The sequence below is a fragment of the Podarcis erhardii genome (genome assembly GCF_964252035.2).
Source record: "Podarcis erhardii genome assembly, chromosome: 7".
In the NCBI taxonomy this organism is placed as follows: Eukaryota; Metazoa; Chordata; class Lepidosauria; order Squamata; family Lacertidae; genus Podarcis; species Podarcis erhardii.
Genome location: NC_138511.1, coordinates 70,331,218 through 70,344,889, shown reverse-complemented (window position 1 = coordinate 70,344,889; position 13,672 = coordinate 70,331,218). Strand labels below are relative to the sequence as shown.

The 13,672-nt window shown below is 43.9% G+C and overlaps 1 protein-coding gene across 10 annotated transcripts in view; it reads right to left on the bottom strand.

Annotated features, from left to right (window-relative positions):
- PTPRU (protein tyrosine phosphatase receptor type U) overlaps positions 1-13,672 on the bottom strand; it is a 389,916-nt gene that overhangs the window by 67,756 nt on the left and 308,488 nt on the right. For all 10 annotated transcript variants that reach the window (XM_081868648.1, XM_081868652.1, XM_081868653.1 and 7 more), the window contains 2 exons: positions 9,806-9,963; positions 1,604-1,794 (listed from right to left, as the gene is read on the bottom strand). In XM_081868648.1, the coding sequence (XP_081724774.1) occupies positions 1,604-1,794; positions 9,806-9,963 (349 nt within the window). The remainder of the gene's footprint in view (positions 1-1,603; positions 1,795-9,805; positions 9,964-13,672) is intronic.

Below are 13,672 nucleotides of genomic sequence, written 5' to 3'. Positions count from 1 at the left end.
AGTTCCCAGGATTTGGGTTTGTGTGTGTATGTGTGTAGGAAAGTGCAATGTGTGCACAGTCTGAGACTTACTGCCAGTTAAATTTGCATAGGATTTCACCCTTAATTGTGTAGCAGAAATTTTTAGTGTGCTTTCTGCTCTAAAGTCAATTTAGGGAGGAAGATCTACATTTTCAAAAGCAAAGACCCTATGGACCGCACATTTCAGGACCAGAACTGCTAGCTTCCAAACTGCATCCCTCAGGTAGCAGCAGCAGCCACTGTGTCGAGAGGATGCTACATTTACAAACCCTTGAACTGAAGTTTTTACTTTGCTGCCTTAATTGCGAGTTTAATGTCTGCACTGCGCTGATTATGTGGTGTGTTTATTACTTTTAATTGGCTTAGTGTATAGTTTATTGTTGTTTTGCTTTAAATTACATTGCAAACCACCCTGGAATAAATATTTTGAAGGGGCGCTATATATATATATATATATATATACACACACATACATACATATATATATAGATATAGAGATAGATAATTAGACAGACACACAGATATAGATATATCACTGGTAGGGTGGAAATATATTTTCATCAATGTCTATTTTCATTAAAGGGATTCCCCAAGGGGGCACTTTTAAAGTGGATTCATTCCACTACATCTGTATTCTCCCTCCCTGCAGAAATGACTCATTCCCTCCCGCCCCCCGCCCCCCAGATTATGAAATCTTCTGTTTCCCATGGTTCTTTATTTCCTGTTATTACACAGAGCTAGTGTGTGTGTGTGTGTGTGTGTGTGTGTGCGCAAGCCTCTTGTGCGCACGTGAAATAACTGCAGCCCCGCTGCTATGAGCAAAAAAGAGAAAGTGGAAGAAAATGATATGTTGCCTTGCTTGTTCCTAATATCCAAGTGCCTTTCAAATGACTGGTTTGGAACATATACAACAGCTTTTCAAGGTGCCCTAATTATTGTGACTAGCTCAGGTTTGTCAAATTCATAATATTGGAGAGGAGCGAGTGTCTCAGACATCTGAAACAATTGAACATGAGACAGTAATAATTTTTGGCAAAGAGAATGGAGGGACCTTCAATAGGCATGTCCCACGGGAAACATAAACCATATTGTTCTGACAGTGTCGCAAAGCAGAGGGGCTGCACATGTTCCATTTTGATATGGCATAAGAGGTGATGTTGTGGTTTAGGGACACAGTGTCCTTTCAGAAAAGAAGAAGAAAGGAGCTGGGAGACAGAAACTCCCCTTGAATTCCCCAGGCTAAGCCAGCATCTTAGTTACCGTGCCATAGCAACACAGGAATTCCAGAGATCTAGAGCTCAGTTTGGATGTTCTAATCTCCCTGTCCATCACCCTCCACATTATTAGAACAGCATAAGGGAGAGTGGGGACCAGTGTGCTAGTCCCCAACCTCCTCACTGCCCTCTGTGGACTGTAGGCAAATATCTGGATCAGAGAGGAGGGGGTTATTCTACCCATGTGCAGAATTCTGGAGGATAAGAGTTCAAAACAGGGATGTTTCTCTCACGTTCTCATTTTTAAATTCAGTGGGCTTTGCATATCAGGGATTATGAATTTGGTAGAGCCTGGGGCCAAATTCTCACCTCATACTCTTGTTTGAAGCCATAGCCTTCTGCAGTCTTCATCTGGTTAATGTGCTGGAGAAGATCAGCCACTCGGACGGCAGGATGGAGCTGCCCGGTGTGATAGGGGGAGCCTTTGCGCCCACACTGCCGTCGAGGGGAACCCCCTAACAAGCTGCTGGACTCATTGACAACACTGCTGCGCTGGTCACCTGGGAATGATAAGACAAGGTGTGACAGAGAGGTGGGAAAGGGAATCCAGAGGAAACCAGGAACCAACACAAGTCCCTCTATAAAGCTATGCAGGTCTGCGTACAGTCAGTGCTGAATCACAACTCCCATCAGCTCTAGCAAGCATGGCCAATGGCAAAGGATGATAGGAGTTGTCATTCAACAATGTCTGGAGGGCTGCAGGTCACACAGTTGACCTAAATAGTCTAATACTTCTACTGCATTCAGATTTTTTGCCACAGACTGCTATGACAACCCACTCACCTACTCTGGGCAGTAGCTCACACTCCCAACTTAGACAAGGGCACAGCCAGATCTTAAAAGCCAGTGGCAAAGATCACAGAAGAGCTGGTCCCCACACTGGTTCTGAGCCAGAGCATTTCCATATTCCCCTGAACAGGTATCCCCATAGACTGAGGTTCCCAAACAAGCAACCATCTTCCCCACTGGAACTCCCTGCTCCTCACTGCTGGATCACTGATGCAAACAACGAGCTAGGAAATAAATTGGGGGAATGAGTTGGAGTGCTAGATAATAATTTAAGCTACTTAATCTCCAGGGAAAACAAAAACAAAGGTAACGCTTGAGAGTGATAGCACAGACTGAGAACACAAAGGTTTCATTGGGGACTGCAGAACTTGGAGCAAGTTGCTTAATGTGGTCCTGTCCAAGGTCCTGAAAATCTGACTGTACCTGCTCAATTGCACCACATTCAGATGACCTGCTATGGCCCTAAGGTTCTTTTCTGGGTCTGCAAAACTCAGAAAAGTTGAAATTTTGAAGGACCACCACATATTGTTTCAGATAATGTGAATTTGGTAGGTTCACCTTTCAATGCGAACTTAATTGAATCCCCCCCCCCCATCCCTACTTGATGAATTCTACACACACATACAAGCTTATTTTCTTTTAACTTGAAACAATGCTGTTAAGGGAAGGACAGGGGGAGTTGTGCTTTATGATTTTCTACAAGGGCCAGACAATCAGCACTCTGCACAGCCAAACATGGAGTTGGGATTGAAACAGATTCATGATTGTCGCAAGAGACAGCTAATCAGAACTCTGCACAGCCAGCTTCTACTGGAAAGAGGAAGGAAGACCTGGTTGCTCGTGAGCATGGTTCTGGGAAAATCAGAAATCAGGAGGATCAAAACTTCAACAAATTATGAGAGAAATCTATACTATATTTGACAGACCACTATAAACACTTGAACTCTTTGGCAGGTTTGGATACAATGGAGGACTGGGAAATTAGGAGGATTTATAGTATGTAGTTGAAAAGGTTAATTAAAGAACCCATGGAGGGGAGGAGGGAAGTCTAGAGATTTGGAAGAATCTTGTGTAATTTTTATAATTTGCGATTTTGTGTGTGAATGAATTTGTAAAATCAAATGAAAATTATTTTAAAAAGAGACAACCCTGAATATACTTCAGCCATTTTGTCTCTTTTCTCCAGTGATCAGTTCAAAATGACTTGTACAAATGTTTGTGTTGGTAAAATATCATTTTTTAAAAGTGGGTTGTTGTTTTTAAAAATAGAAAATTAATGGAGATGTTCACAAATGCAATTTCTTCTCTGGGATCAAGTACTGATCTCTCTGGTAATGGCAGTAATATGGTGCTACTGACGTCAATGAAGTCCACTCATCTTGAGTGGAATTAACTCAACATCTCTCTCGACAAGGTAGACCAGGGCTTTTAAACCAATTATACAGCAAAGGGACCTCCCTAGGGATAAATCTTTCCCTAGGCCACACAAAGACCCTTCCTGGTTCTGTATTCACATTCATTAACCCAAATTAGAATTAGAGAAGGGCAAACTGCCTTCAGCAGTATTCAGAAACAACACAGGAATTATGAGTAGAATTGGAAAACACTGAAAAAAGGGGGATATTTGTTGAGAGTTCTAAATGTGCGGTTATTGCACATGTGTAGGTGCTTTCCAGTATGCAAGTATAGCTCAGTAGCAAGATAAGGCACTGTTGTAAACAAGGCAGGGCTTCCCAACCCGAAAATGGTAAGGCTGGGGGTCTTTACACTTACATTGTGTATGCCCTCTTCTTGAAGTATATGTGATTATTTTATTTATTTAAACTATTTACATAGTGCTTAACAACCATAGTCTTTATCCAGTTTACAAAATATACAATACAAATAAAAATCTGTTAAAACTCTGAAATCAGACTTCAATCAAAATATTGGTGGGAATAATAAAAAAGGGGCATTTAGTAGACACCAGAACCTCAGTAGGGAGCTTCCAGTTGTCTGTCCTCAACTGGAAGAAAGTTCCGTATAATTGGGCCCACAGTACTAAATGCATAGCTCCTGGTGGCTACAAATCTTTGGTCATTAGGCTTTATTTGAGCATGAGCCATAGGCCATTTTGAGAGAGGCAGGCGATGTCGTCATAAAATATGGTATGTATTGTGTACTTTTGTCTTCAGAATCCTCCCAAAAATCATAAATCCATATTTGGAGCCTGATATTTTTAATCTTTAGTGGCATAACTGCTTAGAATCCTTGTTTCCTCCATTTCCCCTGGAAATTCACTCTCATTTAAAGTTGGGCAGGGTAGTTAAGCAATGTGCAAGACAGCTAATGTGCACTAAGTAATTCTGGGAATGCATCTTTATGTTGCTAAATTCTCTTGATACTTGCACACCTCCTGTATCCTGAAGTTCTCTTCATCTCACTTAGTGCCCCCCCCTCTCACTCTCTCTCTCTTTCAGAGCATTATCCTGTATGGTGAGCTCTGCTCAAGTCACAACTCCCCTGCATGGCAGAGTTCTTGAAGTAGTTGCCCTAACAACATTTCATCATAATAATCCTTTTGGGCTCAATCCTACAGCTCCAGCATCTATTCATCTTCTGGGCAAATGTCACCACATAGCCTCCCTCCTTGCCCTTTTGCTTGCGGTTTCCAGAAGGCAACATGTGCATTTGGTAATTAAAAGCCCACAGAGATGTATCGGGCAAGCATGTAAAGGAAATTGTACGAGAGTGATGTGCACAAGGGGGCTCAGATAGCATGCAGAAACCATTACCGCAACAACAGAAGCCGTGGCAAATGTCTTATTCCCCGGGAAAATTAGCCTTTCCCGATCTCTGGGAAATGAGCCATTCAGAGCTTCCCTGGGGTAGGAACACAGCGTTATGCATGTATCTTAGCTTGCACGTGCTTTCCCAGGCAAACAAATAAATAAATCATGGGCTTTAAACAAACCTAGTTAGGAGTAGTTGTTCACTGCTGATTAAAATGCTGCAAGCTCCATTTTGAGGGGGAGCCAGGCTGGACAGGGTGTTTTTGGGTTGAAATCCTATACAACATTTACCTGGGAAGGAGACCCACTGAACTAAATGAGACTTGCTTCTGAGTGGACACATATAACAGAGGTGGAGAAGCTCTGGCCCCCAGAGAGTGCTGGAGTACATCTTCCATCTTGTCTTACCATTGGTCATGCTGGTTGGGACCGGCAGGACTTGGAGTGGTATAACTTCTGGAGGGCCACAGGTCCCCCACCACTGGCATAACGGCCTGTGCTACTGCTGGGCACCTTTTCTTGAGTGGCTTCATTTCTCCCCTGCTACTGCTGTCACTGCTGATTTTCTTGGCCTCTAGGGCAGTGGTGGAAAAGACACAGCTCTCCTAATATTGTTGGACTCCAACTCCCATCAGTGCCACCCAAGATGGCCAATGGTCAGGAATGATGAGAGTTGTACTCCAGCAGAAATTGGAGGACACAGCCTCCCCATCCTTGCTCTAGGCCCAGTCTGAATGTCCACTCAGAGTAAGGACTTTTTCAGGCCAAATCATTGCTTGTTCTTTCAAATGGGAACAGATGTCAGTCTTCTACAAAGCCCCCAGGCAGTCTGTGGGTAAATGATCGCCTTGGTGTCACCGTGTGCCAAATCTTCATTGCTGCCTTAAAGTCACATCACCAGATTTAGGATGGTGCAGGTGATTCCCCTGCCAAACCTAGGGGGAATGGCTTCAACTGGTCAGCTAAACCAGGTGAGGGCAGCCAATGGGTCTCAAACCCTCGGAGAGTTTGGGACGTCCTCTGCAAGCAAAGACAGGCACTTGCAGGTTGAGCGGATGAGACCAACAGTGGGTCCAACCACCAAGAAAGCAGTTTCTGCACATGCTGAAGAGGGAAGTGAGGGGCAGGTGGGGTTCATCAACCTGGGAAGGGAGCCCATCTAGGATAAGGAAAGCTCTGGTCCTAAACCTCTGCTGCCTTGTGGAACATCTCCAGGAAGAAAAAAGGAGGAAAAACCCAGCAAAAATCTAGAGTGGAGTCCCTAAGATGGTTGGATGGTGCCTTGTACATGTCCTTCCGGCAACTCCAGCAGCCAAGCTGGTGCCAAACATATTGCTCTGCTTTCCCTTGGACCACATCAATGAGGCTAAGAGGGGGTCTTGTCATCTGGGTAGCCCAGACCTCCATATACATTGCCTAGGCTTGAGCCCAGGAAAAATTGTTTCAGTCCTGCTAATGCGATGGTTTGACTTGTCTCAACACAGACAAAAGTGTGTGTGCTAACCTACTGAGAACATCCATAAAAAGCAACTGTACCAGAATGAATTATTGTGAAAATACTGAATTATTTTTTGGGGGTGGGGGGAGCCAAATCCCATCCTTGTTCAGGGCACCATATTACCAAAGTCCACCCCTGATCAGCTGATATCAGGAGCTTCTAAGTTTAATGCTGGTGTGGGAGTCAGGGCAGGGCTCTTTTTTTCTGTGTGTACATGTAGAAAGAGGCTGCAGCCCCCTGGCAATTGCTTTGGAAAACTCCCTTTTCCACAGGGCCTCCCAAGAACAAGGTTAAACCCACTGCCAGTCAAAGCAGGCGCCATTCCATTGCCTTCAATAGATGTAAAGCAATAGCAGCAAATTTGGGCCGAAAGCTCTTTCAGATGATCGCAGAAGACAAATTGTTCATACAAACTGGTCTTGTAAAGAGCATTCTAAGAAACTGAAATGGTGCAGTAACTAAAATAAAATAATAGTCCTGCAGAGATGTATAAAACAGGGAAACTCTTGCCCTCTGGGCTTCTATTGTCTGCGAGACAATGGTACAAACCATATTAATCTTGTAGTCTGCAGAGGAAAGATGTGAGCAAGGCAGCATCTTGAAGTTCCAATAGCAGGTGTTATTAGCATATGGCTGAAACTGGGGCACAGAAAGAATTACTTTACAACTAAATCAGCATAGAAATGCATTCACCGGTGTGAAATTATCAGTCTCGGCCTAACGTGGAGGCTCTGCCGTGTTAACTCTTGAATGTTCACAACAGCTCGGCCGCAATCAGAAATCAACAAAAAAACAGCCCAAGGAAAATACAAGGATATCCATTTTAGTTTGTTAGTTGCTACATTTATATACTGGTTTCTGGCCAGAGCACTTTGCTGCTGGGTTTATATATATAGCTTGTGCCATGCTCACATATGGAGGACAGTGGTTGGCACAGGGACAAGTAGGCTAGCTCCATGCCCCTTGTGCCATTCCTGTCTGCCACAAGGCAAAGGGCAGCTACGGTGAGGGAGCTCCCTGTGCTCCTGAAAGTTTTTGCATAATATAGAACCTTGGAAAATCAGGGAAGACAAAGTGCAGCATGGGTATGTCTGCAGGTATGTTGCAGCACTGCTAACAGAAGTCACTACAAAAAGTAAGACATCCTCTCCACTAAGGACCATATTTGCACTGGCTCCCAAGAATCGCAGGGATTGTGACATCATGGCCCTCCCAATCCCAAAGCTGAAGCTTTGATGGGGGGAGGGGGTTGCATTGCATTTAGAGAGCAGGTGCTACAAGGCTGGAGGAAATAGGGCAAACATTCTCAATATGGTTCCTCAATATGCTTGGCCATGTTCAAGATGGGAACCACAATTCCAGTGCTCTGAATTCCAGTCTCTTGCTGGGAGGCGGTTACTAGGTAGCCAGGTGAGGTTATAACTATGGGTTCAGACCACTAGCAAAATCCATTGATCAGTCTCAGTCTCAATGCAGAGCAGATTTTCAAAGGGAACAATAATGGAGCCAAAGAATAGCCTGAGGAACCAGTGGCTTTCTAGATTCTCATAGGTGTCTGGTTGGCCACTGTGAGAACAGAGTGCTGAACCAGATGGGATTTTGGATTGATTCAGCAGAGCTTTTCATATACCTTTATGTTATTTGATACTGCCAGACTACAGCTCCCGTCATCCTTCACGGGGCTGATAGGAGTTGGGAAGGCCACAGGTTCACCATCCCTGGTTTAGGCAAATCTACAACCGTATGCAAGCTAGCAATGACTCAGAATCCTACTGCAATGGGAACTGAAGGGAAGCATAAAGGACCTCTTCTCTGTACCATGCCAAAGCATTTCAAATAAGATTACTGCCTGTGATTTTTAAACATTCAGTCACGGTCAAATCAAACAAATGGAAATCAGGTGGGTCAGAGGCAAACCAGCACCAAGCACATTCAAAGGACAGAGAGCATGTAGCTCTATTTTTTAGCAAAGATGTGCCCAATGAAAGTTGCATCATAAAAAGAATAAAATTGCAGCAGTGGCTGTTCTTAATCCCATTAGGCCAATCCATTATTTGACCCCAAGACTGTAAAGCAAGACGTGGGAATACAGTTGTCTGGATAGAGCACTTTGAAACCAGTACTTCTGTGGATTCGTTTTGAGAACTAAACACTGCCATTCAAGCCCAGTCTGAAACCTACAAACAATCCACGCCACAAATGCTTTAACATAACATGCCTTCAAACAACAAACACTCATTTCCTTAGTGTTTATGCCTTGGCAGAAAATAACTATAGGGGAAGTAAATGTCCATTGTATAAGCATTCGCATTTTCTTCCTTCCAGCCCCACAGCATTTTGGGAATATAATTCTGGAACTTCCACTGGTTCCAGACAGAAACCAAAATCCAGAGGTGGCAAGGAGGGCTTGCCTGGAATCTCAAAGTACCTACAGCCTGCCTTGGAGTACTTGATTGTGAAGGTTAAATCATGATACCGTGGGGCATTGTGTGTTTAGGATGATGTATCCTGTGGCAAAGTCCAGAGCATGAAGCCACAGAGCTCCAGGGTGATAGAATCTGCTAAAACAAAATGAAACTCACTTGGTGCCTTCAGGCACACCTTGAAACCATAATTTGGAGGACTGCGAATCAGCCAGAGGCTTAAGCACTTCCTCCTATTTTGGGAATATCCCAGAGGGGGACAAGTACCCACATGACTCATGTGGCTATAGCCCCTCTGTTGCAGATACTCTCTCTCCCGTCATCTCTCTTATTTTAAATAAACTCAGAATGGGTTTGCTACAGCCTTAAATAGGTCAGAGGGAGCCTGAATAAGAAGAGTTCTGATGAGACAAAGGTCCTTCTCTTCCTTCTACTCAACATCAGATTAATTACCTGCCCTTTACTTTTTTTAAAAAGGACACAGGGCAGGTTACAACATAGAAAACAGTTTGAAACAACCACACAAACATGTGCATGTGTAACTGCCCAGTGATCTTTGGATGAAGAGCTGTACAACCCATAATTTCCAACCAGATACACCTGGCTGGGCAACGTGACAGTCCTTTAGTCACCCTGAACATATCAGTTATGGGATGCATGCAACATGACACTCTCTCTTTCTCTTCAGAGTTTGTTGAACAACAGCAGACTTTCCAAAATGGCGGGAAGGGACACCACACCCCATTGCTGGGATTCAGCCAAGGGGAATCAAGTGTCCCCTTTCTCCCCCACCCTGTATGATGTGACTGCCCCTGTGTGGCTGCACACTCCAACATCCCACAGAAGCCAAACAAGATACCTCTCTATTACATCTGTGAACTGCTTGCAGCAAGGTACTATGGGCAGAAACGTTGGCTGTAATCTAAGCAAAACCAATGTTGTTATTGAGCACCAATGCTATTGGTCTGTGTAGTTCAGCACAGAGCGTAAAAGCCAAGTCACTCCCTGTAGCTGCTTGCTTGGAACTTACCTCTGTTACTGTAGTTGTGTGTGTCCATGAAGGACAGGCCCAGCCTCTCATCTTCCTGCAGGGTACTTTGGTCCGTAAAGCTTCGATCAATTGCACTCATCATGTGTGTCTTCTCATTGCGGTAGTTGATCGTTGCTTTGGCCATGTTGACTGGTTTCCTGGTGCAAAATCACAAAGGAGGAAAGCAGGCACACATCAGACAAAGGGGTCCACTCTGGGGCTTCCCGACAGGTACATTTTTCAAACTTCTACAGGTAGGAGGATGAAGAGAGGCTCATGAACATTGGTTGCAGGGGAAGCTTCTTACGTTGTCATGGGCAGGCATCACACAGCAACCGAGGCATCAAGCTCCCCGGTTGCTCAGGTATTGCATCCATGTAATTAGAATTAAGCCCAAACTTCTCCTGATAAAAGTTTTGAGATTTGTCTCCCCTGCCCCAATCCCACTAGAAAAAGGCCACCTAGCAGAATTGCTGCAAGTATTCTCCACCGTGTGTGTGTGTGTGTGTGTGTGTGAGAGAGAGAGAGAGAGAGAGAGAGAGAGAGAGAGAGAGAGAGAGTGCTACCATGTTCACCACACATACACCCCATGCTAGTTTTGGGGTCAGTAGCAGTGGGCAGAGTGGGGTAGAGCCATAGCTGTCAACGTTTCCCTTTTTTAAATGGAGATTCCCTTATTACGAATAGGATTCCTCACAAGAAAAGGGAAAAGTTGGCAGCTATGCAGAGAGCTGTGACATGAGTATGTTGCATGGCATATGCACATTGCATATGCATGATTGCCACGGAATTGTGAGGGGGAACCACCCATCCCCCTCCTTGAAAAAAGTGTGTGTGTGTGTGTGTGTGTGTGTGGATTGGCCCCCCTCCTGATTGTGCCCCTGCCTGCAGCTGCACTGCCTCCATGATGCAGTGACAATGGTGCAACTGATGAAGCAGTGAGGGCAAGGGCACTGTGGTGGTGGCACAGGCAAAGCCCCAGTGGGGTGGCAGCAGTGCCATTGCAGCAGCGGGGGTTGGACCTGCTGCCTGATGCAAATGGCTTCACCTTATTGATGGGCTGCCCTTGATGAGAGCCCATGATGCATTTGGGTTGGATTAGAGAGAGACTTCATCTGATCTGGCAAGTCCTAGGGGCTGTATCCAACATTAGGGTCTAACTTATGTTTGTTAATTTCAGTGGCTCTACTCTGAATAGAACTTAGTTGGCTATGACCCTAAGCCCTTCTTTTAAAATGTTAGAAAGCTAAGTTTTAATTTTATTAAATTAAAACACACACACACACACACACACACACACACACCCCTCTGCATGTTTTCACACCCCTTAATTCCACCACTCCAAAATTTCTGGCTCCTGCCCTGCTTCTCATCCTAAGCAGCCAATATGTGGGACCACTCAAAAATGTTTCTGTTCCACAGAAAATGAAGCTCTTTTGAGATTATTAGATAGTCAGACTTACACTATCCATCCTCCAGCAGATCTATAAGCCATTATTCTCCTTGGTGTAGATCAATTAAAAGGGAAAGCTCCCCCATGGAATATGCTGGCTGTGACCCTACCTGCCCGCAGACCCTCTTGCCAGAGTGGTGCATGCTCTGGTTATCTCCCACTTGGACTACTGCAATGCGCTCTACATGGGGCTACCTTTGAAGATGACTCAGAAACTACAGCTAATCCAGACTGGTGACTGAGAGTGGCCGTCGAGACCATATAACACCAGTCCTAAAGGATCCCAGTGTGTTTCTGAGCACAATTCAAAGTGTTGGTGCTGACCTTTAAAGAGACATCTGAAGGCAGCCCCGTATTGGGAAGTTTTTAATGTTTGATGTTTTATTATGTTTTTATATTCTGCTGGAAGCCACCAAGAGTGGCTGGGGAAACCTAGCCAGATGGGTAAGGTGTAATAATAATAAAAATTAGTAGTAGTAGTAGTAGTATATTGGCAATGGCCTTTCTTAAATAGATAACCTCTAATGAAGTGTCACCCCCCCCTCTCTGCTCTTAACTGGCATTTTAGCACAACTCCAATGAACAAGAATGTGGGTCTGAAGCTCCTTCCCCAATTTCTTTTCCACATCTCTCCCAGGCAGTGCAGGAAAATTACTGCAATGCCCACTTATACTCCCATGGCCCTTTTAAATACACTTAGCCCACAGACACCTCCTTGCAAAACAAAGCAGAATCTGTGGTGCTGTCTATCCTTGTGATGTTCCACTTACGTCTGATCAATACTATTGATCAGTCCCCCAATGTGATTTTAAGTGTAGGACTTTTAACATCAGGCAAGTTGCTCAGCTCTGTACCAACACAGAGACAATGCCTCATAATTTGCCTTTCATTGCTCCTAACAATAATAGCACTCCCAAGGAGGGCTTCCAGTTCTGAGGAGGCATTTCAGGCTGAAGATGCCAAGGTGAAAGTCAAAACACTGTGGTACATCCTAAGAAAAGGCATCTGGAGATTCATGGCAAGTGTGGGAGAAATTTCCCCAGTCCTTTTCTGTTTTGGCTTCCTGGTTCTCTCTCTCCACTCTTCATTCTATACTTCATGAATTCTGGTTTAGCCTTGATAATTCCTAAAATTAAATTCTGCACCTTTCATTTTGCTTATTTGCATCTTCGCTACCCCTTCCTTGTTACCAGTGTGAAACCAAGAAGAAGAAGAAGAGGAGGAGGAGGAGGAGGAGGAGGAGGAGCAATGATAGTATTCTCGTTTGTGAGAGAAGAAGAAAACGTGGCAGAAACTCATGCAGAAGAAAAAGTGTCTTCCGCTTGCACTAAAGCTATTTGGATACAAACGATGCACTTCTGTTCTTTGGTTTCATGATATTCAATTCTAGAATCACAGAACTGGGGGTGAGCTCAAAGGTCATCTAGATGTAGGAAATCTGAAGATACAGCATCCCTGATGGGTAGCCATCCAGCTTCTGCTTATAAATGGAGAGATGAAAAATTGAAACGGACCTTTCAAGGTGATCTGTTACACTGCTGTGAACAACCTGTGCCACACAATGTTCTTCTTAACACTTAACCAAATCCCTTTCCTTATAATCTGATTTTGTGGTCCACCATACTGAGCAGCTTAAAAAAGCAGTTTAGAAACACTGTAAGCAAATAAATGAGAGGAATGAATCTAGTTCTGTGCACCTTGCTTTTAACTTCTTATTTACAAAGCTTCTAGGCCACTTCTTATTTACAAAGCTTTATTTATTTAGCTTCTTATTTACAAAGCTTCTAAGCTCCTTCCTAAAACTGGGACACATTTCTATACTGGTTAAATCATTGTCTAGAGCAGGAATTCCCAAACGGCTCTGAAATGGTTCCACTGTATAAAAAATGCATTGCTATTAATTTCCATTTATTAAACTTCATGCAATATATTAACCATCTATAGAAATAAGAATACAATTTTAAATAACCCATTTCTATTCAGAAGAAAGTGGAAATAAAACGTAGTACTCTTAATTCTTCTAGCACTGCATCATTATGTCCCTGGGACTGGTCTGGTGTGAAAAGCATCTTAACATGGTCTTAAATTAGGAATTAAAAAGTAAACAGAAATCTATAAGCAAGTGTGTTTACTAACAAGAGATTTGTTCATTTCTGTGTAAGCTAGAAAAGGCTTCACTATCAGAAGGAAATATTCAGCAGGAACAAAGCCCGCTGTTTCTTTGATTCCATGAAAGGAAAGGAAAGTCCTTGGAAACTTATCTGGCTTGGAATAAAATCCAAGTTGGAAAAGAATAGCAGGCTGCTCACCACCATCGCCCATCCTTGCCTGCCCTCACTGCCAGCACCTCAAAGGACCTTTGCCTTTCTTTTTCCTGGCAAAAAGCAGCACTGGGAGCAGCAGAAGTAATAGGG